The 27,177-nt window shown below is 43.7% G+C and overlaps 2 protein-coding genes across 3 annotated transcripts in view; one reads left to right on the top strand and one right to left on the bottom strand.

Moving 5' to 3' along the window:
* Window positions 1-19,451, bottom strand: part of PCNX2 (pecanex 2) — a 148,286-nt gene extending 128,835 nt beyond the window's left edge. Inside the window, exons 1-5 of the mRNA XM_079297526.1 lie at window positions 19,078-19,451; window positions 12,992-13,197; window positions 10,423-10,537; window positions 8,122-8,158; window positions 5,957-7,243 (exon numbers count right to left, since the gene is read on the bottom strand). Of these exons, the coding sequence (XP_079153652.1) occupies window positions 5,957-7,243; window positions 8,122-8,158; window positions 10,423-10,537; window positions 12,992-13,197; window positions 19,078-19,335 (1,903 nt within the window). The 5' untranslated portion in view covers window positions 19,336-19,451. The remainder of the gene's footprint in view (window positions 1-5,956; window positions 7,244-8,121; window positions 8,159-10,422; window positions 10,538-12,991; window positions 13,198-19,077) is intronic.
* A 4,196-nt stretch (window positions 19,452-23,647) lies between these two features.
* MAP3K21 (mitogen-activated protein kinase kinase kinase 21) overlaps window positions 23,648-27,177 on the top strand; it is a 40,787-nt gene continuing 37,257 nt past the window's right edge. Inside the window, exon 1 of one of the 2 annotated variants that reach the window (XM_079299326.1) lies at window positions 23,648-24,518. In XM_079299326.1, the coding sequence (XP_079155452.1) occupies window positions 23,783-24,518 (736 nt within the window). In that variant the 5' untranslated portion in view covers window positions 23,648-23,782. The remainder of the gene's footprint in view (window positions 24,519-27,177) is intronic. The other variant, XM_079299327.1, reaches the window with a different exon arrangement.

The raw sequence follows: 27,177 nt of genomic DNA, 5'->3' as shown, positions 1-27,177 counted from the left end.
CATCCCAAATCATCTTTATAGACAAACCCTTGATCGACTCTAGGAGGAGGCTGCAAACAACTTTACAGCTGAAATTAAACATCCTTTGTACATATGCTAATAGTGAGTCCAGAGGAGCACCACCAAGATGATCAGAGGAATGGAACCTGTCTCCTTCAAGGAAAGGATGGTAGAGTTGGCTGAGATTTAAGCCTAGAGAAAGCCCCAGGGAGACCTAATTATAGCCTTTCAATACCTGAAGAGAGACCACTAGAAATCTGAAGAGGGGCTTTTTACAAGAGTGTGTAATGATAGAAAAAGGAGGAACATCCTTCAACTGAAAGAGGGAAGGTTTAGATCACATATTTCAAAGAATTTCTTCTCTGTGAGGGTGGTGAGGAACTGGTACAGCCTGCCCTAAGAAGTTATGGATGCCTCATTCCTGGAAGTGCTCAAGACCAGATTGGATGGGGCTCTGAGCAACTTGGTCTAGTGGAAGGCATCCCTGCCCAAAGAGGGGGGAGTGGGGGTGGTTGGAACTAGATATTTATTAAGGTCCCTTCCAACCTAAACCCTTCTTTAATACTGTGATACAGTAATCATGATAACCACCTATCAGTGTAACTTAACCCTAAATTTGCCTTATTATTAGGTAATTAGAATGAAATTTTATTACTTTCCTCCAAAACATTTTTACTATTTGTGGCCCCTTACCACAGTCTTCCAAACCTTCTTTCTCATCTTTTACTTACATATTCCTATCCTGACCTTCACAGCTTACTCCTGTAAAATAAAATGCCACTGCTGTCATAATTTCAAACTCCATCTGTTTTGAAACCTGGGCAAGCAGAATTAAGCTAATTAAGCCTGTCTTCTGTTCATTAATTGCTTTGCTACTGAATCCACTTTCCTCAACAATATTATGCTACAAAGTAGAAATTTTCACTTTAAAATATATTTGCTGCCTGTTCAGCCACAAAGAAATGATTTCAAATCACTCCCTGCTTTTACTAGTACCAGCAAGAAACCAAAGTTCTACAAGCTGTGGACTGTGTCATTCATATATATGGATTATAAATCCTAAGAACACTCCTAATCCTTTCTTCACCAACTGCTTTAGCAGAAACATCTAACTTTACGCACTTTATCCTCAACCCAAATTTGCCTATTATGTCACAAATACATTATAAGAAAATACTGACATTTAAGCTGGTCAGCCACCAAACAATGGGAATGCCCAAGGAATACCACACTGTCCAAGAATTGCTATAAGAGTTCAGCATGGGCACTGAAGAAGCACAAGGCATTATCCATTAATGAGGATTGCCACATTAATCCTGAAGCAACAGGAAAAGCCAGTAACAGGTATTGTACCTGATACAGGAAGTGACTAGCTCAAAACAATCTCCTGTGTCAGCAGCTGAGCTAGGAATAAATAGACTGATCATTATACCTACCAATTACATCAGAATACAGACCTCTGAAATAACCTTTTTTTTTTTTTTTTTTTCTGCAGATGCTAGACCTGTCATTGCACATACTACTACCTCTTTGACTTAAAGACTGAAAATTTAAAATTTTAACCTGTCAAGCCTTACACATTGAACATGAGATTGAGAGAATTGAGTTCTGCAACCAGTTCCTCCACATCCAAAGGAGTACACCACATGCCATGTGGCCCCTCTCTGCAATGAGTCAGGGATGATACTCAGCTGCTCCAAGAGATGAGCTAGCACCAGGCACGGCTTTATTTCCTTGGTGTTACCCACCTGCCAGTAAAATCACCTTCTGTCACTTCCCACCACGACTGTCAACTGCACCATTGACTCAATGCACATGATCCCTCCTCCTCATGACTACATGGCACGTGATAGTCCTCCCTCACACATGTAAGGGAGGAGAAAAAAAAACCCCAAAAAGTCTAAAAATACCCAGAGGAGTATGTTTTAGTTATTTATAGGAGAAGGGTAATTGCTTGGGATCCAGAACAACTCACTCAAGGCTGTGGTTTGTGCACTGCCCAGAATGATGAGTACCTTTTCTAAAAAGAGCCTACAAAACATCTAAATTCAGGCTATGCAGCCCTGGTTTAGTTTCCCCAGCCAGTCCCCACCACTCCCAGGGCAGCCTCTGCTCCCTGGGTGATAATACTGCCTGTCCTAGATTACAAGACAGCTGTGCCAAAGGGGACATAGAGGAGGTTTTGCCCTGCATAAGTCTGATGCACAACTACTCTTACTTGGTTCAAGACACATCAGAGGGACCCAAAGCAGCCAATAAACCAAGGTCCTTACACCTCTTAAAGACTGAAAAAAATTTTCCCTACAACACACTTTCATCACGTGGGTGGTACAAGTATGATTCAAAACTGAAAAGACACTGGTCTGAAAGTCAGTTTTAGCAACAGTGTCAGTGGTATTTTCTCACAGTATAGAAGAGGTGGAGTGGCTATAGAACAGCTCTTAGAGCTTTTATATCCTGTATTTTAAGAAGTTAAATCTAGCACCCTCAAAAGTGTAAAGAAAGGCTTTAATTTTCTTGTACTGCATTTTACCAGGCATTCTACTGGTGAAGGCATACATGGTCAGGATGATAACTCTTCTATTTCCACAGAATACACAAGTTCTGTGAGGGACCACCTATAACAAAGACCCATGCATGACATTCACTCACAGCCAGAGTGTTCTAATGAGCACATTTCCCCACCTTCCACAAATTATGCAAAATTATGCAGGAATTTGCCAAGTTTTCCACGTTACCTAATAAAAATATTTCTGGGGTGCATTTCACGCTTACTTGGACCAGACATCTATGCTAACTTTAGCCAGTTAGACAATTTGCAAAGTTAAAAGAACAAAAACCAAACAGAACCAACCTCCTCCCTCAAAACAACTGGTGCACAGCTTGACTCTGTATTCCCACACACACACACACTTTTCTTAACAACCACTCTAATGTGGGAATAATGTTTATTCAGATCAGTTCCAAGATACTGTATTATTAAAGCATATTTGCAATTGCAAGGCTATAAACAAATTAAAGGCTTTCTCATTCCTAAAATTCAGTCTTGCTAAGGGGAAGCTGCCACTAATGACAGTAATTTATTTTAACAAACAGCACGTTCTGACTAGGCTGGAAAACAAAGCCTACTTGCTTTTAAAAATAACTGTCTTTGAACTACCTCTCCCAAGCTCAAAGAGTTCAGATTGAATCTCCTTTTTCCCACAGCACCAGTTCAAGGTGCAGAATCCACAGCAGGGCATCCCCTTTCCAGTCCCTCTTCTGTTTCAGGATGACACTTGCTGAGCCCACACTGCAAACAGAAACATTTAATTACACGTGTATGCAGCTCAACTTCTCTATCTCACAAAAGTACTGACTTAAGAAAATAGAAATAGGAAGATATAGAATAGATATCAAAAAGAAATTTTTTACTGCGAAGGTGATAAGGCACCAAAATAAGTTGCCCAAACAAGCTGTGATGTCCCATCCCTAGAAGTGTTCAAGACCAGGTTGGATGGGGCTTTGAGCACCCTGGCCTACTGGAAACTGTCCCAAGGGTTTGGAACGAGATGATGTTTAGGTCTCTTCCAAACAAAACCATTCTATGATTCTGTGAAATTCAGTTCAAGTCACTAAATGAGAGCTTAAGAGCAGAATTCTTCTGTTTCCTCATGATCCTGTATAAGAATCTTGTTCACCAGATCTAAATCTCAATAACTACACACACATTAATAAGTTTTGGGGTTGAGGTTTGGGTTTTGTTTTCATTGTGGAATCTGACTTATTCTGATCATCCATTGCTTTCTTTCATGCAGCAACCTTCCCTGTTCATATTATCTGAGGGTACTTATCTGAAAGGCCCTTTTAGATTAGCTGCACTCTTTTATAATTTTCATTTGAATTTACCTCTGAAATTCTCTTTTCCAGCTAAATCACATCACTCAGAACTACAACTATTGTGTAAACGCTCCTTTTAATGGCTGAGGAACAGAAAAAAAAGAAAAATAAAAATCACAATCTGTTTGCTGCAACCCTCACGTTGCTGTGCGCTGTTGTGCAGGCAGGTGACTCTGCACCCCAGGAATCCAGCAGAGCTCAGCAGGCTCAGGTGAGAAGCAGGGCTTGCTCAGCACTTGTCTTGGGCAACCAGAGCACAGACTGGAGCCAGCAGGACAGGCTGATGAACATGATAGAGAAGGACAGAAACTGCAGTGAGGAATAAACAGCCTGACAAGGCAGGAGAGATGGATTAGATACACCAAGAGAGGCAGCAGGTCTAGGAAGAGCAAAATTCACTTCTTCTGTACTTACCCTTCTCTCCATCCTTCATCAGAAGAAATTGAGAGGAAGGGAAGTACAGGAGCAGTGAATGCAAGCTTTAGGTGGGCTCAATAGAGTGGAAAAGCCTAAACCAGCAACAGTGTGGATTGCTAGGAAGAACAGAAGGAAAGAAAAGAGTGTACCAATTTGAAGAGGAAGACAAATAAAGTGGCACAGGACAGGAGTGCCTGAACTGAGAAGAGATGACTGAGGAAGAAAAGGCACAGAACTAGAAATTCAAGTGGAAGAAATAATGGACCCAAGTGAAAGATGGAACAAGATAAGGGTATGATTCATTGGATAGGACAGAGAAAGACAAAGTGAAAAGTAAATGGAATCTAAAGGAAAAAGACACATTGAGATGATAAATCTACTTATATTTTGAACAAGATAAAAGCACATATTTCACAATAGCTTTTAAAAACCTTAAGTCAGTTAGGCATTTTTCATGTAATGGAAGGTTCTTGCAGGAACAAGCTGGTGGAACAGGGAGCAGACAAAACAGGAGTGCCAAGCTGTTCTTGTAGGGTACTATCAAGTTTCTTACCTTCCATGCAAACTAAGCATTGAGACTGCATCCTTTTAGGCTTTCTAGAAACAGTTTATTATAGCATCTAAGGTAAAACAAACATCTTGGAGAAGAGGAAGATATGGGTTGTCCTATCTCACTTTGACGCAGATCTTCTAAACCAATTGTACTGACCACTTGGGGAAGTACCCCAAGATTTGCCTTCACTGCACTGTATCTCACATCCTCATTAAGTGGCCCTATTAATTTTGGTAGAGGGTTTCTAGAGACATTACAAACAACAGTCCTTCCCAACAGAAAAGGGTCACAGAGTTCAGTGACAGCAACGACTATGCTGATTAAAACCAGAAACTTCTATGCAAGAGCTATAAATTGTACTGCATATAAATTTTAAAATTAGCTGATTGATTTTGTTTTAAATAAAAGCCCTCATGATTAATGGAAACTTGCATGGGAATATACTGTTTTTCATTAAAACACTGGGGGCTTTCACTGAAAACAGCCACCAAACTTTCATCCTTAAAATGTAAATATTTCTATTTTAAGTCATGGAAAAAAATCAAAACTCTTACCTATTGAGAACAAGTACATGATTTTTCCTTTAATTATAACCCACAACAATTCAGGAAATTTAGAAATATACGTATGTGTGCACAAATGTCAGCTAAAAGTTGAACCATCTCCAATGACAATTGCAGCTTTCATACTTACAGGCACACAGACAGCTTCTCAACATGCACCTGGTAAATGTGCAAGGGCAGATGTAATACTATAGCTATATACATTTTTGCAAGATACTTCTAGTATTCCAACAATTCAGGCATACTATTTTAGTACAGAATACTAAACATATAATGGATACCTACTAAGCTTACCACCACTAGGTTTACTAGAGGAAGAAAAAGTTTTCTTCAATAAGATAAAAATATTTAAAAGTTGCAGCTGACACTATCACCCACTTTCACTAAACCGCTTTGTCCCATCAAGTCCAGCCCTACCCTATTACGAAAACCTGTTTTCCTCTGGGAATTCTTCCTTACTAAAGATAACCAGCTAAGTTGCTGTAAGTAATCAAACTCTTCACAACATCTTTATTCCAAAAGAATTGTAATCCATGCATAATACCTCCAACAAGCCCATTTTCCTTTGTCGTCTCCATTTTGACAGTGGATTGATTAGATGTCTTCATCTTTGAGGTATTAATGGACTCCAAGAGGGAGACAAATTCCAGAAAGTTAGATTCATTGGGCATCTGACCTTCTTTAGCTTCCAGATCTGATTTAGAGGTTGGCAAGGTCTTTTCTTTGTCAGATACATCCACAAAATTCTTACTTAAAAGCACATCTGTCCCGCTGTCTACACTCAACACCCGCATGTGCCTCTTTTCATGAGCAGTTCTACAGGACTGCGGGTCTAGGTTATGCAGGTCTTCCTTAGAACTTAAATCCACAGTCTGGACATTCTCCAAAGCATTTTCCCGATTTGGATCTGAACAAGTGTTAGTTTCTAGAGGTGTATTTGCTGGGTTGCTGAGCTCCTTTACTGCATCACCCGATTCATAGCCAGAGCATTGGTTGGATGACAGCTCTGCCCTTAACATTTCTGGAGTTCTGTCACTTTCACTAACTTCTGAGCAAGGCTTAGCTTTATTGTCATCAGACAGGTCAAATGTGATAACAGGGATTCTGAGCTGTTCATTAGTTTGCTGGCTTGACCAGCCTGTTCTAACCACACCAGAGTCCAGGGCTGAGCTCGTTCTCTCACTTTCCAGGGCCTGTAAGTGGGCAGAGCCCGGTAGGTCACTGAGGGTGGTGTTTGGTGTAGTACTCATTGTGATGACAATCTTAATGGGCTCACACAGCTGGTCCCCAGGAAGAGAATTATCCACAACTGCAACAGCAGTCTCGCTGTCTGAGCAATCCAGGTCCTCCTGGCTATTACCAGCATTGCAAGAACTTTCCATCTGCTCGTGCTCTTTGGTGGCAATGGCATTGCACTGTGGGCAGTTACTGGTAAAGCCTGTCTGTGGTGATTCATATGGCAACTTCTCTCTTTTGTAGCTGGTAGGATTACTTAAATGGTCTGAAATCACTGAATTTTCACTGTCCCATGGCTCTGAAGAAACTCCAGTCCTTAAAATATCACCTTGGGATGAAGAAATATTAGAGACGTTTTTAGCAGTGTCTCTGTCCACAAGAATATCTTGGGATCCATGGTGGTCACAAGGCTGTCCACTCACTCCTTTTTCATTTACTCCATCACCAGTAAATGTTTCCACAGCTGTTTTTGTTGCTATTGCTGATGTGGTGGCACCTGAACCAGAGGTTGTAGAAACAGGTAATATATCTGCTTTGATACAGGGTGAGGTAGATGAAACAGGTGGTGTAGCCTGGTCTTCCAGTACCATAACACCTAAGAAAAAATATTTGGGCATTAGGTCTCACATGAACACTAAGCATTATTAAAGTATGATCTTTAACCAACAAAACTTGATCCAGAGCAGAGCAAAGGAAGCACAGATGATGTAGCTGATTCAAACAGCTCCAAAGCAAGGAGGGGTTTTTTTTGGGTAGCTACATATGAAATACTACAAAAGCAAACTAGAACCCTTCCAAGTCAGGACAAGCATAGCAGCATGTCTATTTAAATAATCAAAATTGCTGAAGAAACAGCTAATTTCAAAATCAAAATGTTTTACAGAACTATCCCCACTTAAGGAGAGGTGAAAAAAAGAATAAGCCAATGCTGCAGGTTTGCTACATCAGGTTGCTACTTTCTGCAATTCCTAATAGTTACACAGGATATGATGATAAGCTTCAACAAAAAGTAATATTTAAAATATTAAGACATCTCAAGCAATGTAAGTGTAGGCAAAGTAAAGTGTACAGGAATATACAACACATAGCTAAAGGTTGACAATCACAATAGACCTTTCCAGCCAGATGTTCAAGGGCTCTAAGATGGAATCCAAGTTTTAGCTTCCTAGTTTAGCGTTTTACGGAAGCACAGAGCTTTCCAAGAATGTGGGGCAAGGCTCTTTCATTTCCCTGTATCAAAATGAGGAGAACTATTCACACACCTCTCAAAAAGTTGCATCCCAATCAGCCTGGATGACAGCTGAAAAGCTTAAGTCTTTTACAACACCCTTGAAATTTTGTTCTGGCTCTTCAACTCAGATCCTAATAGGAGGCATAACAGAACCTGCCATGGGGTCCTCCATGCCATGATTTTTTGTGCCAAGCAATGATTAAACAACAGTTTAAAGTGGATTTATAAAGCCTTTAAAATACCTCTAAGGTCTTCAATAGTTTCCCGTGTTGGCAGGTCCTAAAAAAATGAAAAGAAACACACAAGATTAACATGGTCATTTATTAAATTCTGCTGGGGAAAAAAAACCAGCTATCAATAGTTATCTAATCAAAGGTTAATTATACCATTGGTAAACTGCTTAAATCACTGAAATTTGAACATGTATCTTGCATAAAATGCAAGGGGTGGGTGAGAGATGGTTGTAGAACAGTCATGCTCCAAAATGCACCACAGCAATTGTGTGTAATGTTTGGGGAGGGGAAAGACAAACAATATGTTCCTTAAAAACAATGTTGCAGTGCCCAATCCAGATACATTTTTTAAATCATTAAGGAATACACTGTGTTCCACCTATGTGTTTCCAAAGCACCAGAATGAGAAGTTTGGCCTTTAGTATTGGTAAGTATTTCTCAATGGAAAACTAGAGGACAGAGACATTAAATTAATACAGAATCATTTGGATTCCAAGAAAGTTTGAAGCTCATTTAATCCAAATCCCTTCTGCCATACACACACACTCAAAGCAGGTGCAGTTTGAGCAGGTTGCTCAGGGCCATCTCCAACAGAGCTTTGAAAATCTCCAAAGAAGGAGATTTCACAACTTCTCTGGAAAACTTCTTCCAGTATTTGACCACTCACTTAGTAGGGGAAAAAAAACAAAACATACCAACCACCAAAAACCAAACCAACCCCACACAAAAGACATTAAATGTAATTGATCTAATTGCAGTTTTCTACAGCTGCAACTTTCTTGTCCTGTCAATGGACACCTATGAGAAAAGTGTGCTCACTCTGTATCTCACTATTAGAAAGCTAAAGACAGCAGTAAACTCTTTTTCTATGCTTACAAAAGAGTTTAGCCTTACAAAGGCAAAAACATCCCATCTGCCTGTCCCATCATGTTCCTCAGTCACCATGGTGGCCTCTGCTGGATTCTCATCAGCAGATCAATATGCACGGGAATTAACTGGGGAGCTCAAAACTAAACACAATACCCCAGAGGAATACTTCAGGAGTTTAAATTCAGCCTTAAGTGCATAATTAAGAACAAGACAGTGAAAAAAATGACTGTGGCTCTCTTCTGACTGACAGGTGCCAAAACCAAGGGGAAATTATTATTATTTTCTAGAATTTCGTGGTGGCATCCTGGCAGCAAGAACAGGAGAATTGATTTGACAAGACCCAACCTACATGTTTGGAAGTGGGAAACTAGGATGAGATCCCAGGAGGACATAGGTTTGCAGAATGGACAAATACCAGAATACTAGAGAGTAGGACAGAAACAAGGTGAAAAATATTTTACCTCAAAAAAAAAAACCAAAAAAAACAACCAAACCAAAAGAACTATTAATGTCTGTGAATCATACAGATGCTATAAAAAGGTAAAAACACTTCAGGAAATGACAAAATAGTTCTGATTCAGACCAGGATTTGAGTAATTTGTAGTAAATAGGGATAAAGGGAGGAATATGTGGAGGAATATGAAGACAGGATGAAGAATCAAATAGGCACTTATTCAGAAATCACTAACCATCCTCTGCACTGACTGAGGCGGGAGTCCTGCAGAAAAAATAGCATGGCATCACATAATTAAAGATGTTATCACAGTATGCAAGGGGAGCAGCTTAAGATTACACAGTGTTATTCTGTTCCTTACTTTTTTGAAAATTTCTTCAACTTACTACAAGAGTTTCCTTTTTTTTTTTTCAATAACATTTACATACATCACCTTCATCACTTCATATATATTTGATTTATTAAGCACGGCCAGTGGCCTTGAGTGCACACATCTGTACTTTTAATCTCCTGTAGACCTCTCCAAGATTTAAATGGCTTTTATGATTCATTTAAATACTGAAGCAAATGCTTATAATATGAACCAAAAGCAAAGTCTAGTTACACAAAACCAAATTATTAATGCTTCAGGAGCATATGCCTTAAGAGGCAACAAAATAATGCTGATTGCATTAGCCTCTCCCTCCTCTCAAAGCAGCCCCAAAGAACTAGTAGCTCTTGGCAAGATTTACAAAGGCCACTCACTCTATAGAGCAGAGAGAGCCCTCCTAAAAAGTGCAGCATTATGGATGACACTCTCAGCTCTGCAAAGCCAAACCTTTAGGGCAAGGCTGAGTAGGAGCAGTGGTATAACCAACAGATGCATGGAATGGCCCCTCCTGCTTGGAGCAGGCCTATGTTAGAAGCAGTGAGCACCTGGCAACACAAAACTGTGTGTGGTGAGCTGCACGAGGTGAGGACACTGCTGCAGGAGTGCACATACTGACCGTGGCTCCAGGGGAGTCCTGCGAGTGCGGATCCTGCACTCTGGAACTGTCAGGAATTGTCTGGGTAGAGTCATTTTGGCTGGTCTCACTGACGACATGATCCCCCGAGTTATTGCTGAAGGGAAAGCACAGGAAAGATAAAGCAATGCTTCTCACCACACGGAATCACAGTGAGTTTTGGAAGTAGCCAGCAAGTAACAACAAAATGGGAAGAAGTAGCACAGCACGATCAAGTAACAGCACTTCTTTCCCCTCCAATGATAAAAGCACAGGGCTGTAAAAATACTGCAACACCTTTCTGCACTTCCTTCCTCACCAAGACAACTTGATAAAAACAAAAAAATAAAACCCCCTCAATGTAAAAGGATTATAGTGTCTTCAGAGGCAGAGCTACGAGAAGTACAATGTCACCTCTTCAACCTCCCTACGCATATATAATGCCATTTAGCCTGCCTGATACACACACAGATTCATTGGCACAAAAGGCTATTTGGGCCTTCTCCTTAGACATATGACAATTAAATCTACTCCTTTCACAATTTTTGCTTTGTAAGTCCTTGAGTATGTAAGCCTGATCTAACTGCCTGTTTATGTGGAAACCTCCCATAAAACACCTATTTGAAATGCAAGACAAAGAGTACTAATACAATCATTAGACCAGAAAATAAATTTTTTGCTCTGGTCAAGGCAAAACAAATATACAGCCATTACTAATTTCATATATTATAAGGCAATTTATTGACTAGTTCCTTTCTGGATACACTAAGCTATCCACTAATTCCTTTTGAACATATGATCTACTAGCTTTTCCATGGATATAAACAAGTATTTTTGGATAAGGTTTACTATCAATAACCTAAAAATATTCTCTTTCTCAGGTATAATTCAACAAAACCTCAGTTTAACAAAACACCACAAAAACTGAACAAAACGAAAAAAGATAAAAGAAAAACACCACAGTGAAGTGTCAAAAACCATGGGGTTGGGCTTTTCTATTTGTTCATGGGGTTAGTTGTTTTTCATCAAAAATTTATTTTTTATATTTAAAATTCTAAAGCAGTATATAAGCTGTAAAATTATTTATCTGGGTCTCTATCATCTTTCTACAATATTTTTTTAGTTAACTGGCTTCAAAAACTTGTTCAACCAACCTGCCAACTATCAATGTCTGTTTAAAAAATTCTGTCATCCATCTAGTCAATATAATATGAAGTTCTTCATTTTCTGACCACATACTATAGAATGGATTGTTGTGTATACGCAAATCAACTTGGAAGGAACAGCCATGTGATTTAACACACAACTTTTAAGTTATTCTACCTTTACTTCTCAGCCAAAACAGTCTGAAAAGCATAACCCCATCAAAAATAAAAATGTCATACAGTTTGTGACACACAGAGGCATTTCTCAGGAGAGTCTTGGTGCAGGCAGACCTTAATTGTCCCAGCAACATCACTGCCAGGAGTGTAGCACAAATGTGCATGAGTAAAGACACAGAAGAGCAGCAGCACAGAGGAACACAACTATATTGATGCTACTTAGGTGGCACATCAAAAATCAAATGCATCAAAAAACATCTTAAGTCTCTACAGAGCTCTCTGTTGAAGTTTGACTGGTAGTTTTAACAAAGTTACTCAATTTAAGCTTTCTTTGGGCATTTCTATGCTTTTGTCACTTTTAGATGTACCTTATTTCAGCATTTTTCACATCTGTTGTAACACTTGGTATCACTGAAAGCCACTTGCCAGCTTCATTTGTTTGTATGACTCAAGCTTGAAAAACCAGCAGGAAAGGTCTCCATTTATTCTGAAGAGTGTATAGTGGAACATTCTACCAATACACAAACCTGGAAAACGTCAGTACTAGCCTTCATCTCACTACTGTTTTTACCTTTAATACCATCACAGCCTGAAAGGAGCTGTTATTGATTATATGCAGCAAAGACTAATACAACTTGGCTCTTCAGTAGAGAAGCTACTACTGCCTGCCAAATGCCCCATAGCATTAAAAGCAGTACTAGCTTTCCTCATGAACAGGACCACAGAGGCATTATAATCAGTCACAATAAAACATAAGGAGGAAAAGCAACTTAAGCATCTAGGTGCAATTTGAGAGGGAAATTACTACACGCACACAAAGGCAACGTGAGGTTGCCCAGACTTCCAAAGCCATGATATTAAAGCATTTTCTTTACCATCAGGTGCCTGCCACTTCCTTACCTTTTCCCAGCAGGTAAGCAGAGTAGGAAGAGGAAGGAGCAAGCATTTAAGGCTTCTTCCAGGTTTTCTTCAGGACCTGTTAGCACCTTCAGTACATATCTCCTCTAACATCTGAATGGTGCCCAGCTGCTGCCTCACCTCTGAACCAGGTGCAGCTCTGCCTGCTTCACCACAAGAGCATTACTGCTACCCAGCTGAAAAGCACTAAGCAAGTTTTTGAAAGTGTAATTCTTCATACAGCTGTAAAGAGTATTCTTGCATTCGAAAGACATTTCTGCTATGCAGGACCATGGTGGCAAACTCAACCATTTTACACAATGTGCCAGCAATGCAATGAAAACAAACCTTACCTACACTTTGAGGACTGAACCACTTCTTCTTTTTCAACCTCTGTATCTTTACACTGCCTTCCATTTTTTCTTGAGAGCTTTTGTTGAATTACTTCACCTTTATCAAACATAAGGTGCAAACGGTAGCTGATCACCTTTATTACTGTGAAGAAAACTGTCACCGAGCTGCAGTACACAAAAACTGTCACTGAATTTGCTGGAAAAGCCTACAGAAAGAAATAATGAAGACACAATAACAGTTTGCTTTGAGAGAATGCTGCTAAAAGTTTTAAATGCAATATATATATTGAGTTCTGCTCATAGAAAAGGTTTAAGGATTTCTTCAAATTTCCAACCATTTCACAAGATCTAGTTTTCTTTTTTATTAGTGTAGATATTATTTATTATCAAAATCAACAAAATCTCACCATTGATGAACATTATAAAGCTTTAAAAATACTGTACTCCCATGTTAATGCAGCTGCAGCCTCTCCTAAACTATGAATAAAAATATATACACAAAATGAACCATTAGTTATCTAAAACCAGGAAACCCTTAGAAAAATTCTGTCATCTTACGCTCTATGACAGTTATGATTCAACAATAAAACACTAGTTTGATGTCCATTTTCTAATGCCTCACAACACATTCCCAAATACTTTAACCACTGAGGTATTTTAAATAATTAGTCAGGACTAGTCAAAACAAATTAATAAAAACAGAGAAGCATCCTGTCCTGGCTGAGGCTAGAGGAGTGGGGTTAAATTATGACACAACCTCTTTGAATTAATTTTCTAAAGTACATAATTGTTAATTTGCAGCTGTCTGTGATCTGTTTGCTGATCTGTGATGAGCACCACAGCTCTTAGTCATTAAAATTAATTACAGTTGAACTATACTCTGTAAAGTTCTTTCAGAGACATGACATACTAACTACATTTTTAAATACAAATACTTCCTTACAGTAAAGGGCAATTCATAGTAATGGACACTTACAGTTATAATTGAAGTACCAAAGTCTTTACCATTATAGTCATGGAGCATGCTTATGTATCATCACAGCTGCAGTCTCACAGGGTGTTTAATCTCTTTTCAAGTTTTAGGGGTTTTATTTAAACACGGGTTTACTATATTCTTGCACAAGAACAAAAAAAAACGCCAAGCAACACATAAAAACAAGAAAGGTTTTCAATACTCAGGATTTGCTAAAAGCCTGGTGAAGGTAATTTTTAAAAATGATCCTTACTTTGGGACTAAATCAACCATTTTTTCAAATTCATAAATAAATCACACTGACCACACAGGTAAAGGCAAGGGAACAAGGCATGCTCATTTAATCTTTAGAATAAGTCACCACATTAATCTTGATGTTGAAATTAATATGTTGAATCATTTCTGTCTTGTGACAAGCAATTGGGATGCAACACTGATGCTGCTTTTGGCTCACTCAGACTTCATACCATCAATACGTACATGTGAAAATTTTCAGGTGAAACCTTTTTTATGACTATTTTGATTCACATACAAAGAATCTACTGCACAATAGTGGAGGAGCTATTTTGGATGTACGTACTACCAATGATCCCTAATAAGACAGACATGACTTTCTACAAGATGAGGCTTAAGACTGTAAAGAGTACTTCATGGTACTGTGTAAATACCAACTCCCAGCATACCCTTCACTTATTTAGCAAACTTGGGCCAGAGAGAGGATCCATTTGCAAGGTCATGTTCCCAGGCTATAAAGGCTTAGTAGATGAGGTTGAAGAACTTGAGGTTAAAGAATTTGTGGTTTATGACTAATGTTTTTACAAAACGAGTAAAAAATTACTTGGTTTCACAAAGAGTGACAGCCAATTATGAGTAATGACTTGTTTAAGAGAGATTTGTTCATCTTCCAAGGAATCTCTTCAACTATACACTAAAAGGAACAGATCAACCACTCATTATCAAGTAACAACTCAGAATGGTCTACTAGAAAAGAAGCGCTTTATAGGTGACATTCATAAAATTTAATAAATATTACATGAATAATGTCAAGAGGACACAACAAAAATAGATTTCCAGTAGTGCAGCCTATGCGTGCAGAGAGCATACTACAAGAGAGACTCAAAGGAAGCTCCTAGATTTTTGAGTGGAAAACAGGGCCAGTTTTAGCAAATGCTGAGTGCTGCATGTCCTCATCCCTGCCTTGTGACCAGACCTACCAGAGCTATGCCCTGAGCCAGCTCGTGGTCTCCGTGCCCATCTGTCTGAGACATGCTGTGTTTTAGTGCACTCACCACACCAGGACTGCCAATGGCCAGTGTATCTTTAGTATTCTGAGTTTTGGGGCAGGCTGAGTACTACAAGCCAGCAGTTTGCTCCCTGTCTACATGAGAAATTAGGAGAAAGATGAAGCTGATAAAGGAAAGCCCTCCATTCTCTGAATCAGGCCTCTTGCATAAGGTACCAGTGTCATATGACTGCAGTTGGTGTTCCCAGGTACAAAGAGGTGAAAGCTATCAAATCCACACTAAGGAGGAATTAAGTTATAGACCACTGAGGAATTAGATGATAGAGTCACTTTTAATGCACTAAGTTATAATTAGCCTGGCTTTCTATGGAAATTAGGTTTTATAGTCACACCACATGTCTACGTCATCATCTCACTCCTTCCCTTCAGTTGAAAGGTAGCCAAAGAATTAAAAAGTTATTCAGCAAACTTTAAGAGAATACACCCCACTGGGCAAGGTCACAGCAGCATACCTCCTCCATTAATGAGAGGAACCCACACAGCTCTCTGACCTTTTGATACCACCCCAGTGACAGGAAAAGCTTCAATTGAGCTGACATCCTATTAGAAGCTAGGGAAAAAAAATCCACGAATACAAATTCATTAGAAAGAGGGCTTCATGACTTCCCACAGGTTTCTTTGGAAGCTGTAGCCCTACTTTTCTTCGTTTTTGTCCCATTAAATACTCTGCCATAATGTACTTTTTGTTCTCTAGTAGCTTCTGTTGTTGTACCCTGCACCAGAACAGCGTGGGGTCACAGCCAGAAATTCAGGCTGGTGTGCCCCAAATGTGGCCCTGCCAATGCAGCAAAGTTGACATCACCATGTAAGGAGCACCTTTGCCTGGGGCTTCTGCCTGTCCACAGATTTCTCTAAGAACAGCCAGTCACATTCTCCTTCAGGTGTCTACTGACATTATTTGAGTAGCACAAAGGTGGAGGTGACTGAGATATGTACATAAAGGTATGTAACCTTTGAACAAAACACCAGGCCTTGTAAATTGGGCTGAATGATAAAGGGTGCTTAGACCCAGATGTATCCCACCCACTACTTGAGCCCCTGAGGCACCTCAAACAAGGCAGTGCTGCACCTGGGCCTCACTGTCTCCCTGTGCTACAGAACACAAACGAGGGAATTACCAAACAAACGTGCAGCCAGCCACTACCATCAGGGATGTGCGTGGGAGACACGACACTGGAGCCAAAGTTTGGATGTTATGGGTTCATATGTTAATTAAGGTGAGTCAATACTAAGAGATATGTCTGTCATGCTGCATAAAATATGGGAAGGCAGGTAGCAAATAAAATTCCAGGGATGTACATTTTGTTCTAAGCGTGTGCCCTACCACACAATAAATAAAGTACGTAACAGGGTAGCCTATCTCTCTGCTGTGGAGAGATATGTATCCTTACATTTTACAGAGAGATAGGCGGTCTGGAAGTGGGACTGGAAGCAGCTGACACACTGCTAGTTTTATCACAGTTTACCTCTGAGTAATTTATGTGCCCACACCCTCATACTGCCATGTAAGGAGCAACAACCCTGTAAGTTCAAGGGTTCCCTGTCCAACAAAAGGCAGGAGAAACATCCAGTACGTTGTTTTGAGGAGCCACCCAAACATGATACACATTCTCTTGCAGCTTGTAAAATAAGCTATAGTACAAGTATTTCCCAAAGTCGCATCTCTAGGCCACTGGTGTTTCACTGGGGCTGAAACTAAAGAGCTGTGACTATTTTCATGTGCAAAACACCTAGGGATCCTCAACTGTTTGGTGGAATGAGATAACTTTAATTCTTACTGTATTATGAAAATTGATATGACACGGTTAGAAGAGATCTCATAATAATTTTGAAAGTTGATTTGAACAGCAATGATGCTCCAAATATCCAATGCACATTTTTTATGTTCAAATAATAAAGAAAATAAAATAATGGAAACACAGATCTACATTTTCAGGGGAGGGGAAGCTAATAAAGGAATCCATAGTACCAAAGTAAGCTATGCTGAACAAGCTAGAGAAAGCAATTCTCCATCCAAACAACAGAAACAACTTGATACTTTAAGCTACTCAATGCTACTGTCAGCACACCTCTGCTGAACCACTGTAAAAAAACTAAAAACAGAAGGATGAGTTTTGCCATTTGATTCAAATCACACTGTTTCAGAGAGAGTTTCTGACTTCAAGAGAAGGCTATCCTATGCAAATGAAAAAATTAAAAAGTAGTGTGCTGATCTGTTTTGATTATGCCATTTCAAGAAACATCATTGACTGTTTTAGCTGAATCTAAAATACTGGTGTCAAGTATGTAGCATAAATATCACCCAAACGTTATTGAATATTATAAACAAAATTTCTTATATGCCAGAAAAAATCTTTAGTTAGAAAGCAGGTTCAAGTTTCTAAGTGGCAAGAATAGATGTCTTGCATGAAGTTTGCCAAGCCTTAGAAACAAGCCACTTGAAAACAAGAAAATGTGTAAGGACATAATTACTGTCAGGCAGTCATCATAATAAATGCATTCTTCTTATCAAGGACAAAGAATTCCCATTTAGCAAAAGAACACAAGTCCTGCATTTAACCAGATGATTCATCAGAAAGTCAGTCAGTCTGCAGAAAAAACAAATCCACCTAGACAGGCAAAGATGATTCCCAAGAGAGTTCAGGAGCTAAGTTACATTTACTGTCCTTTAAAAAATGACCTCTAACTTAGCTCTGACCTACAGTCCAGTGTTCTTTTGTGCAACCCCACACCTTCTTCAGTTCAGAAGCTTCCCACAAGGAGTCATTCCAGATACATATATCAACTGGGACAAAAAAGTTAGCCTACAATTCTTTTCCTTTTTAATCACACATATGACTTGGACAGCAAATCCTACAATCCAAGACTCTTGCTGGTTTGCATAGGAAATATGCAATCAATCAGAAGAAAATATATTGTTATTCTGGTTCATTAACTCCATGAGCCATTCTTACAGGAATTCACTGCAATCCATGCCACAAAATCCAATATCAGCTCACGCTTAAAAATACAAGATTTGCTTTCCACTGCGATTGCAGGGGGATTCATAAATATTCTTTGCTTTTGATAATCAGGCCCATATCTGACTATGTAGGGTGAAGAATCCTAAGTTGAGAATTTAGTTGAGTCACTCCAGGAACCAAACAGACGGAAACTGCTTCTAACAGAAGCAATATTACACTATAATCACTGAAGGACACACCAAAATAGATTCGATGATCTCGCGTACTTTAAGCTTTTCCCACAGAGTAGGAAAACACACAAAAACAAGAGCAAAAGTTTCAAGCCTTTCAGGAAAATACATTTTTAAGTCCGGCAAACAAACTCTAGTTGTTGTTCATTTGCGAAGTTTAAATTTCAGCACAAAGAGAGCTGCATGTCACAAAAAGCCATGTGATTCGCCAGTGACATTCAGCAAGGCGTATTGATTACATGGTATCTGGATTTTTCCATGTATTTACCCTTTTCAGCAGGTAAGACTGGATCAAACTTAAAAAAACAAACCAAAACACCTGTCCCCGATTTTTGGACAAACGTCCGCACGGTCACTCAGCACTAGCAGAGGCCAGCCTGCACCGCTACCCAACTCCTCCGGCAGGGCCGAGGGTCCGGCCGCTGCCTGGCGCAGCCGGCGGGCTCACCCCGTTAACCTTTAGACAAAATCCTCACCTAAAGCCCAGAATGCCCAATATCCAAGCGCCCCGGAGGGCGGTTCACAGCCCGCTGAGCGCACACGCCCTCGCCGCTGCCGCCGGCGGGCCGGGCCCGCGCCCCCCCGGCCCCGCTCCGCCGCCCCCCAGCCCCTCTCACCAGGTGCAGCGCCATGGGCAGCGTCAGCAGGAACAGCCACAGATAGAGGTGGCAGCTGTTGGTGAAGGCGCCCTGCTCCGGGTCGTGGTACCAGCCCCCGGTCAGCGCCGCCCACACGCCCTGCCCCACCAGCCGCGCCGCCGGCGACACCATGGCCGCCCCCCGCCGCCGCCACCGCCGCCCCTCAGCCGCCCGCCGCCGCCGCCGCCATGCCGGGCGCCCGCGGATTCTCCCATGGTGCCCCGCGACGCCGAGCATCCCGCCCGCCCCACCCCGGGCGCCGCCGCCGCCGCCGCCGGGAGGGCGCCGTCACGGGCCGCCCCCCGCCGGGCACCGCGCCCGCTCGGCCCCGCCGCGGCCCGGGGCCGCCGCCCCACCGCGCTCCTTGCCCGGCTGCCCGCAGCGGCGGCGGCGGCGCTGGGAGGCCGCGGGGAGAAGCGGGGCCGGACCGAGCCAAGCCGCGGCAGAGGGGGGGACGGTTCTGGCGCGGGGGCGTCCGTCACGGCCGCGTCCCGCCCGGGCACCGCGAGGTGCGCTCACAGGTGCAAAAGCAGCGCGGCACGGGGGCAGCCCCGGCGGCCGCCAGCTGGGCTGCGCGCCTCGCCGGCCACTCCCCCACCGCCGGGTTCTCAGTGATCCTGCCCGACACATCACGAGTTTCCGATCTGCGAGCTCTGCCCAGCTTCAGTGTCACCCGTTTTGCGTTGACTTATGTGTTTGGGGCGGGATGAGGGGAAATGCCTCAAAAAAAGAAAAACATTCAGATTCTCTCAAGAATGGGTTTAGGGAAAAACCCAGTCTCTTTACGTTGAAGGGTATCACGCAGCTGACCTCAGACTAGTGGGGTGAGGAGGTAGGGGAGCCCTGGAGGAGGCATAGGGGAAATGGGGGAGAGTGGGGCTGATAAATGGGAGCCTTGAGCAGGGGAGACTAAAGTCAGTGAAGAATGAGCCTAAGGGTGGGAATCCTTATAGGACAACCCGAAGGAAGGGGTGCAAGCGTGGGTTGGGAACACCAGGGCTGACCAAACACAGTGCTCACCGTCTCCCATCCCCGACCATCAGAAAATAGGTGAAATTCAATTTTAAGTCTCTCATGGCCCCCTTTTAGGGACTGTTCCTCATGATCTTTATGAGATGCATGTATATAGTGGATACATCTATCATGTTGCACATCACCAAATTTACCCTCCTTCAGTTGTTCCTGATTGTGGATTTTTTTTTTTTTTTTTTACAAAGGTAAGAGACCAAAGATGCTATTATACTATTTGTGAGCTCATGAACCACATACCTCAGTTTTCTTCCTGATGTCACAGGTGGTGTGGCCGTGCTGGATGTTTGTTTTGGCTTGATGGGAGGGATGATACAGCACTTTGAACAAGTGGTTGGGAGCAGGGGAGGAATGGCATTGTCTCCCTCGGCAGCACTGCCACCATTAGATGCCTGAGGATCTACAGCCTTGGAGCTTGAGTACTTGCTCAGTGTGACCTCAGTGAGCAGCGAAATTTCTTGAGCTGTTCTTGAACTGTACGAAGGAGGCACAGTCCTGGCTGTGCCTCATGTGCTACTCGTGTAAACACATCTTGCCAAGCTCCAAAATAGAAAGATGGGTAAACAAGGGTGTAAATAGAAAGCTTCTTCAAAACCTCCTCTCTTCTGTTTTTTGAGACCTCTAACTCATGTAGGTTATAATGTCGAAGGCCTAGATAATGCAGACTGCAATTGATACTAGGTTGACTTGTTGTCCTTGTTTTGGCTGGGATAGAGTAAATTTTCTTCTCAGTAGTTGGTACAGTGTTGTGTTTTGGATTCCATATGAGAATACGTTGATAACACATTGATATTTTGGTTGTTGCTATGCCATGTTTGTCTTAAATCGAGGAACTTTTTGTGTCTCATGTCCTGCCAGTGAGATGGTACAAAAAAGAAAAACTGGGAGGGAACATAGCCAGGACAGGTGACTGGAACTGACCAAAGGGATATTTCAGACCATATGACATCATGCTCAGTATATAAAGTGGGAGGAAGAGGGAGGAAGAGAAGGACATTTGGAGTGATGGTGTTTGTCTTCTCAAGTAACCATTACATGTGATGAGGCCTGCTCTCCTGGAGGTGGCTGAACACCTGCCTGCCCATAGAAAGTGGTGAATTAATTCCTTGTTTTGCTTTGCTTGTGAGCGTGGTTTTCCTTTCCCTATTAAACTGTCTTAACCCACAAGTTTTCTCATTTTTACCCATCTGATTGTCTCCTCAGTCCTGCTGGTGGGGGAGTGGGTGAGTGCCTGCCTACATGGGGCTTGGCTGTTAACTGAGGCTAAACCATGACACTTGTCCACACATCACTCAAATCTTTCATTTGGATAATACTGACACCAAGTATTTTTTTGTTATAATGATACTTGCAGTTATGAATAGTCCCTATAATTTCCAGATCAGGATATGTGTTCTGGACACAATGCAGATGCACAGTATAGTAGCTACACAGTTGCAGGAGTGCCAAAGATAAAAAAAAGGATCTCTTTTCTCAACAGAGTGATGCCAGTGAGGGCAGTGAGCCGAAAACTCTACCGTCTGTACACCGCTCTTTTAACTGGTAACTCCACTAGGTGGTGCCGTCAGGAAAGTTAAAGGCACATTACACTGTTTTAGGTCATAATATTTCCACTATTGGAACTCCTAGGAACAGCAACTACACACCAAGATCCTGGAGCGCTGGGTGCTGAAGAAACACTGAACAAAGTCTAACTTGAGTGCAGTGATTGCTAGTGGATGGTGTCACTTCAGAAAGCAAATTTTGGAATAATAGCTCTAGATAAATATTTAAACATTTTACTGTACTGCAACCAATACCTTGTCTGACCCAAAACATTCCACACTTAATTAGTTCCTGCAGATTCTTTTAGATAACAAAGTACAAGGTGGAATTTGTGTGGCAGAACGCTTGTATTACAACATACTTTATGGCTTTTATAATAAGGCAAATATGCAGATAAGGGAAAGGCTTGTAATTACCTCTCTGAATAGCTGCAAGGCAATGTTATATTAAAGGAAATGGGAGAAGACTTGATAGACATGCTGGTTCTGCATTCTTTCTTTTTGGTTAATGTGGTTCAGTAAATCACTTTAGCATAATTGTATTTTTGCATTGTGTATAACTATAAATACAGCAGGATAATAAAGAATTTAGGATTTTTTGAATACCATAATTTTAATTTTTTTAAATTACTCTCCTTGTGTTCAAACCTTAATTCTGTGGTATCCAGCTGCAAATTCTGTGTCTATGTAGAGGTGTACAGGGCTCTGAGTGTTGGTTTTTGTGCAAAACATTGAGTGTTCATCACACCAGCAGTGCAGTTTTACACCTTTCCCAAGCCTTTACTGTCCTGCTCGGGGCCTCTGCTGGCAGAAGCCACATCCATAACCACAGGTCCCACAGCACAGTGATTGGCTCCTGGCATGAAAAGTCATTTCCTTCCACTTCCAACCACCGTTTCCCACCACGCTGGCGAGACGGGAGGGCGTCCCCAGCCCACGCACTTCCCTCCAACTTCCAAGGAAACGACAACTGTAGTTTAGAAAGTGATACGATTTTTCCACTTAAAACCAGGAGAATCTTTACCCAGAAATAGTACATACACAGCATTCGCTATTTTCAGGCAACCTCTTAATTTAAGGGATCGCGTGATCGCACCACACAGGGCTGGGAGTCTCTCAGCTGGTCCATGAACAGGGTGGTGAGCAGGGGAGAGTTGGAGTGAGGTCCGGAGGAGGGAGGAAAGGCTGAGGGAGCTGGGTCATTTCAGCCTCCAGAAGACATGGCTGAGAGAGGACCTCATCAATCCTAACAATATCCAAAGGGAGGGTGCCAAGAGGATGGAGCCAGGCTGTTCTCCGTGCGGCTAAGCAATAGGACAAGAGGCAACAGGCAGAAACAGATGCATAGGAAATTCCATCTGAATATGAGGAAAAACTTCGTCACTGTGAGGGTGACTGAGCATCGGAGCAGATTGTCCTGAGAGGTTGTGGAGTCTCCCTCACTGGAGATGTTCAAGAACCTTCTGGACACAATCCTGTGCCAGGTGCTCTGGGATGACCCTACTTGAGCAGGGAGGTTGGACCAGATGAGCCCCTGTGGCCCCTGCCAGCCTGATCCGTCCTGTGCGAGACCACGAGGGGCGGAGGCAGGTGGCAGAGCAAGCACGAACCGAGGAAGCTCGGGTTTCTTCAGAACCCACCTGGGGTTTGTCCCAGCGGAGCCCCAAAACCGCACACGGAAGGAGAGGGGAAGCTGCGGCGGAGGCACCAGCCCTCAGCCCGGTCTGCAGCCCCCGAGGGACAAAGGGGGGTCACAGCCGCCCCCGCCTCGTCCCCCGGCTCCGCGGCACCGCACCGACCCCCGCGCCCGCCGCACCCACGCCACGTGACGGCGCGCGGCCAATCGGCGGGCCCGGCCGGGCGCGCGCGGGGCACCGGCGCTGCCCTCCCCGCCTTCCCGCGCGCGCCTGCGCTGTCCCTGCCGGAGCCCCGCGGCGGCGGCGGCGACCGGGCCGGGCGGCCCCGCCCCGCCCCTGCCCGCGCCCCGCCCTCCCCTCCCGCGGCTCCCGCTCGGCGGCCGCGGCGGCGGCAGGTGAGGATGCGGCTGGGCGGGTGCTCCCGCGTCGGCGGCGCTGCTGCTGCTGCTGACCGCCGGGGCTGAGGTCGCTGCCATGGCTCTGCCGGGCGCCGGGGCGGCGGCGGCCGCCGGTGGCAGCGGGGGTCCGTGCCCGCTGTGGACGGCGCTGTACGACTACGAGGCGAGCGGCGAGGACGAGCTGAGCCTGCGGCGAGGGGACGTGGTGGAGGTGCTGTCGCAGGACGCGGCGGTGTCCGGCGACGACGGCTGGTGGGCGGGGAAGATCCGCCACCGCCTCGGCATCTTCCCGGCCAACTACGTGACCCGCCAGCCCCGCGGCGCAGCGGCGGCGGGGGGCGGCGGGCGGGGGGACCCCGCGGGGAGCCTGACGGAGATCGACTTCCAGCACCTGGAGCTGCAGGAGATCATCGGCGTGGGGGGCTTCGGGAAGGTGTACCGGGCCACCTGGCGGGGCCGCGAGGTGGCCGTGAAGGCGGCGCGGCAGGACCCCGATGAGGACATCACGGCCACGGCGGAGAGCGTGCGGCAGGAGGCCAAGCTCTTCTCCATGCTGCGGCACCCCAACATCATCGCCCTGCACGGGGTCTGCCTGCGGGAGCCCAACCTCTGCCTCGTCATGGAGTTCGCCCGCGGCGGATCCCTCAACAGGGCCCTGGCCGCCGCCCCCGGGGCCGCGGCCGCCCGCGGGGGCCGCCGCATCCCCCCGCACATCCTGGTGAACTGGGCGGTGCAGATCGCCCGCGGCATGCTCTACCTGCACGACGAGGCCATCGTCCCCATCCTGCACCGGGACCTCAAGTCGAGCAACAGTGAGTCCCGGGCGGGGCGAGGGGGAGGTGACGAGGGACCTTCGGACCGCGGCGGCGAGGGGATGTCCCCGCCTTCGGCCGCCGGGCCCGGGGGGATCCCGGCGGGGCGGCGCGGGGGCGGGCGGCCGGGCCTGGACGGGCTCCGGCCGGGAGCCCTGTTCCACTGGGGATGGGTGTCGCAACTCGGGCACCCGGTGCCAGAAGCTTGGGCAAGCGGCAGGTTGGCTTGCCGGGCTGTGAGCTGCCTCCGAACTCATGGAAAGGTCGGGGGTACCTTCGGCGCACGCAAAGTCCTGCCCCCTCGGAGGGGAGCTCAGAGCGGGATAAAATCCTGCGCGCAACCACAATTGGAAATCTACAAGGCGATATTTACTATGATGCGTTGTGTGGTCTTAGCTTTTGAAACTTACCTGCGGAACCAAGCGCCTTGTAAAGAACATACTTAGTGAGGGTATCACTTCTGTTTCACTGCCGAACACTCATACGTGTTTCTGGTTCTCACTGCATGCATTTAACGTTGCTAAAATTTACCCACTTAGCCGACATTGAGGTGGAGAAAACAGTATCTTAAAATCAGTAGGAATTGTTGTTCAGATGCCAGATTGCTTTCATCCCTTGGCATGGACAAATGCACCTGCAAGAATGAGTGAGTTGCTCAATTCATGCTTAATGACTCCTTGGTCCATCTGACAATATAGAAGCATCTAAGGTTTTGGCCACTGTGTGTCTGGAAGGCTGGCTTACTAGAATAGAGAGTTTATGGCTTGCCATTGTAGTTGTGTTTAGAAATGATGACCTGAAGGTGGAAGTCTGTGCTTTTCCATAAATATCTGAAGCTATCTCAACTTTTTCCTTTTTGTTCTGGGTGTTTCAAAAGTGCAGCAAAGTGTTAGTCTTTTTTTTCCAGTTAGCAGTCCTTAAGTAGTCCAGCAGAAATAAAAAAAGCTCCATTCAAGTTTGAAGCACTTTGTTTAAGAGGCTGTGTGTCTTGAAGGGTCACCATGCATGGGCTGTTAAGACAAGGCTAAGTCATGGGACTGACTGTTCTGAGAATACTTTCACTATTTGTTTGATAAAGAAAGAACCTTGCTCAGCTGTGTTTGTGGTTCTGTTTGTAGCACAGGCGGTGAACTCTCGATGCTTAATGTCATGGCCAACGCCTTAATTTCTAGCAAGTGGCCTGTAGGCAGCTTGTGCCCGTTTAGTTTGCTGCTGTGTTCAAAATGAGCTGCTGCACCTTGAGTATTTAGTGGCTGTCTTTAGACAGAATGGGCTACTGCATACTAGCAGTGTGTTTAGTGACAGTGGCAAAGTTCGTGTCCGAAATAAACTCATAACACTGGGGGCTGAGTTGGGTACTGCTGAGAGCTCATTCACATTATCATCTTTCTGTGTAAGGGTAATGGCAGAGCATTTCAAAAGTATAATTCTGATTGTAACCTCAGCATATGTGCCTATTCACTGCTTGCACTTGAGCTAGTTAGATCTCTCACCTGTATTTCTTAATCTTAGCAAGATACTTCAAACAAACTTCTAAGTTTGAAGAAGTATTGAATATGCTAAATAGAATTATGTCTCTTGATCATCCATCTGAATGATAGTGTTAGACATTGGTACATTTGTGGTACCATATACCATATACAACATGAATTTAAAATGACTGCAAGTCATGGCAGTATATCTCCTGCTCTGGTAACTCATCCATTCATCGAAGATTTCCCTTCATTCTTTTTCTGTAGTCTTTTGCAGTCTTGCACGGTGGGGGTGGAATGCTGCCAGGGTTGGCTGAGCACTTGCTCGGCGTGGCCAGTAACAGTTCTGCAGTGGCTGTGGCTCCAGACAGGGGTCTGGCAGCACCCATTCCACCTGCTCCTCGCTGCTTTCCAGGCACTGTTAGTGCTGGTGGCTCAGTGCTCTACTTTAAGCAGCTCTGAGTAGTATACAAATGTATCAGTTTTGTTCTTGCTTAGTTATTTTTGTTAAGAAGAGTATTTTTAGTTCCTCAGATGATACATTAGAAGAGTGATTGCCCATAATACAGTGTGGTAAGGAATACTTCTCAAACTATTTCCCTAGCAAGTAGGCAGGAACAAATTTTCCAGCCAGGGAAAGGGAGCCCCTTCTAGGAGTGTATTTGATCCAGAGAAGGTATTTGTCTGGGCTTGCGGTTGGCAGGCAATAGCAAACATCTCAAAGGCAAGCGTGATACTTCTCTCTGTGCAATTTCATGGAGTTGGGACCTCTACAGAATATCGAGTGGGGCTTCACTGATGCCAAATTGACAGGACTGGAGAGAAAGTGCCACAAACAGAAGAGCCATGACAGCAGCCAGCTGTTATTAACAGCAGTGACTATCTAGGTTTGAATGCTATTGTTTCATTGGGCTCCTTTTGGGAGGTGAGAGGAGGTTTGTGTTTCTGTCAGAGTAAAGGAAATTAATAGGTAAACAAATGTTTTCCATATTGGAAAGAAGAACTAACAAACTTGGCTTTGAAGGCTGAACAAGGAAGTATAGTATAACTCGAATTTTATTGACAGCAGGAAGAGTTTCTTCAGTTCTGGAGTCCAAGTAAAAGAAATTTAGATTTACAGTTTTTTCAGAAGCAGACAAAACAAAGGTGTAAAGAACACTTTTAGCTTTAGATATGCACGATTACAT

This window comes from Erithacus rubecula (assembly GCF_903797595.1).
Source record: "Erithacus rubecula genome assembly, chromosome: 2".
In the NCBI taxonomy this organism is placed as follows: Eukaryota; Metazoa; Chordata; class Aves; order Passeriformes; family Muscicapidae; genus Erithacus; species Erithacus rubecula.
This window is presented reverse-complemented; position numbering and strand designations above follow the sequence as displayed.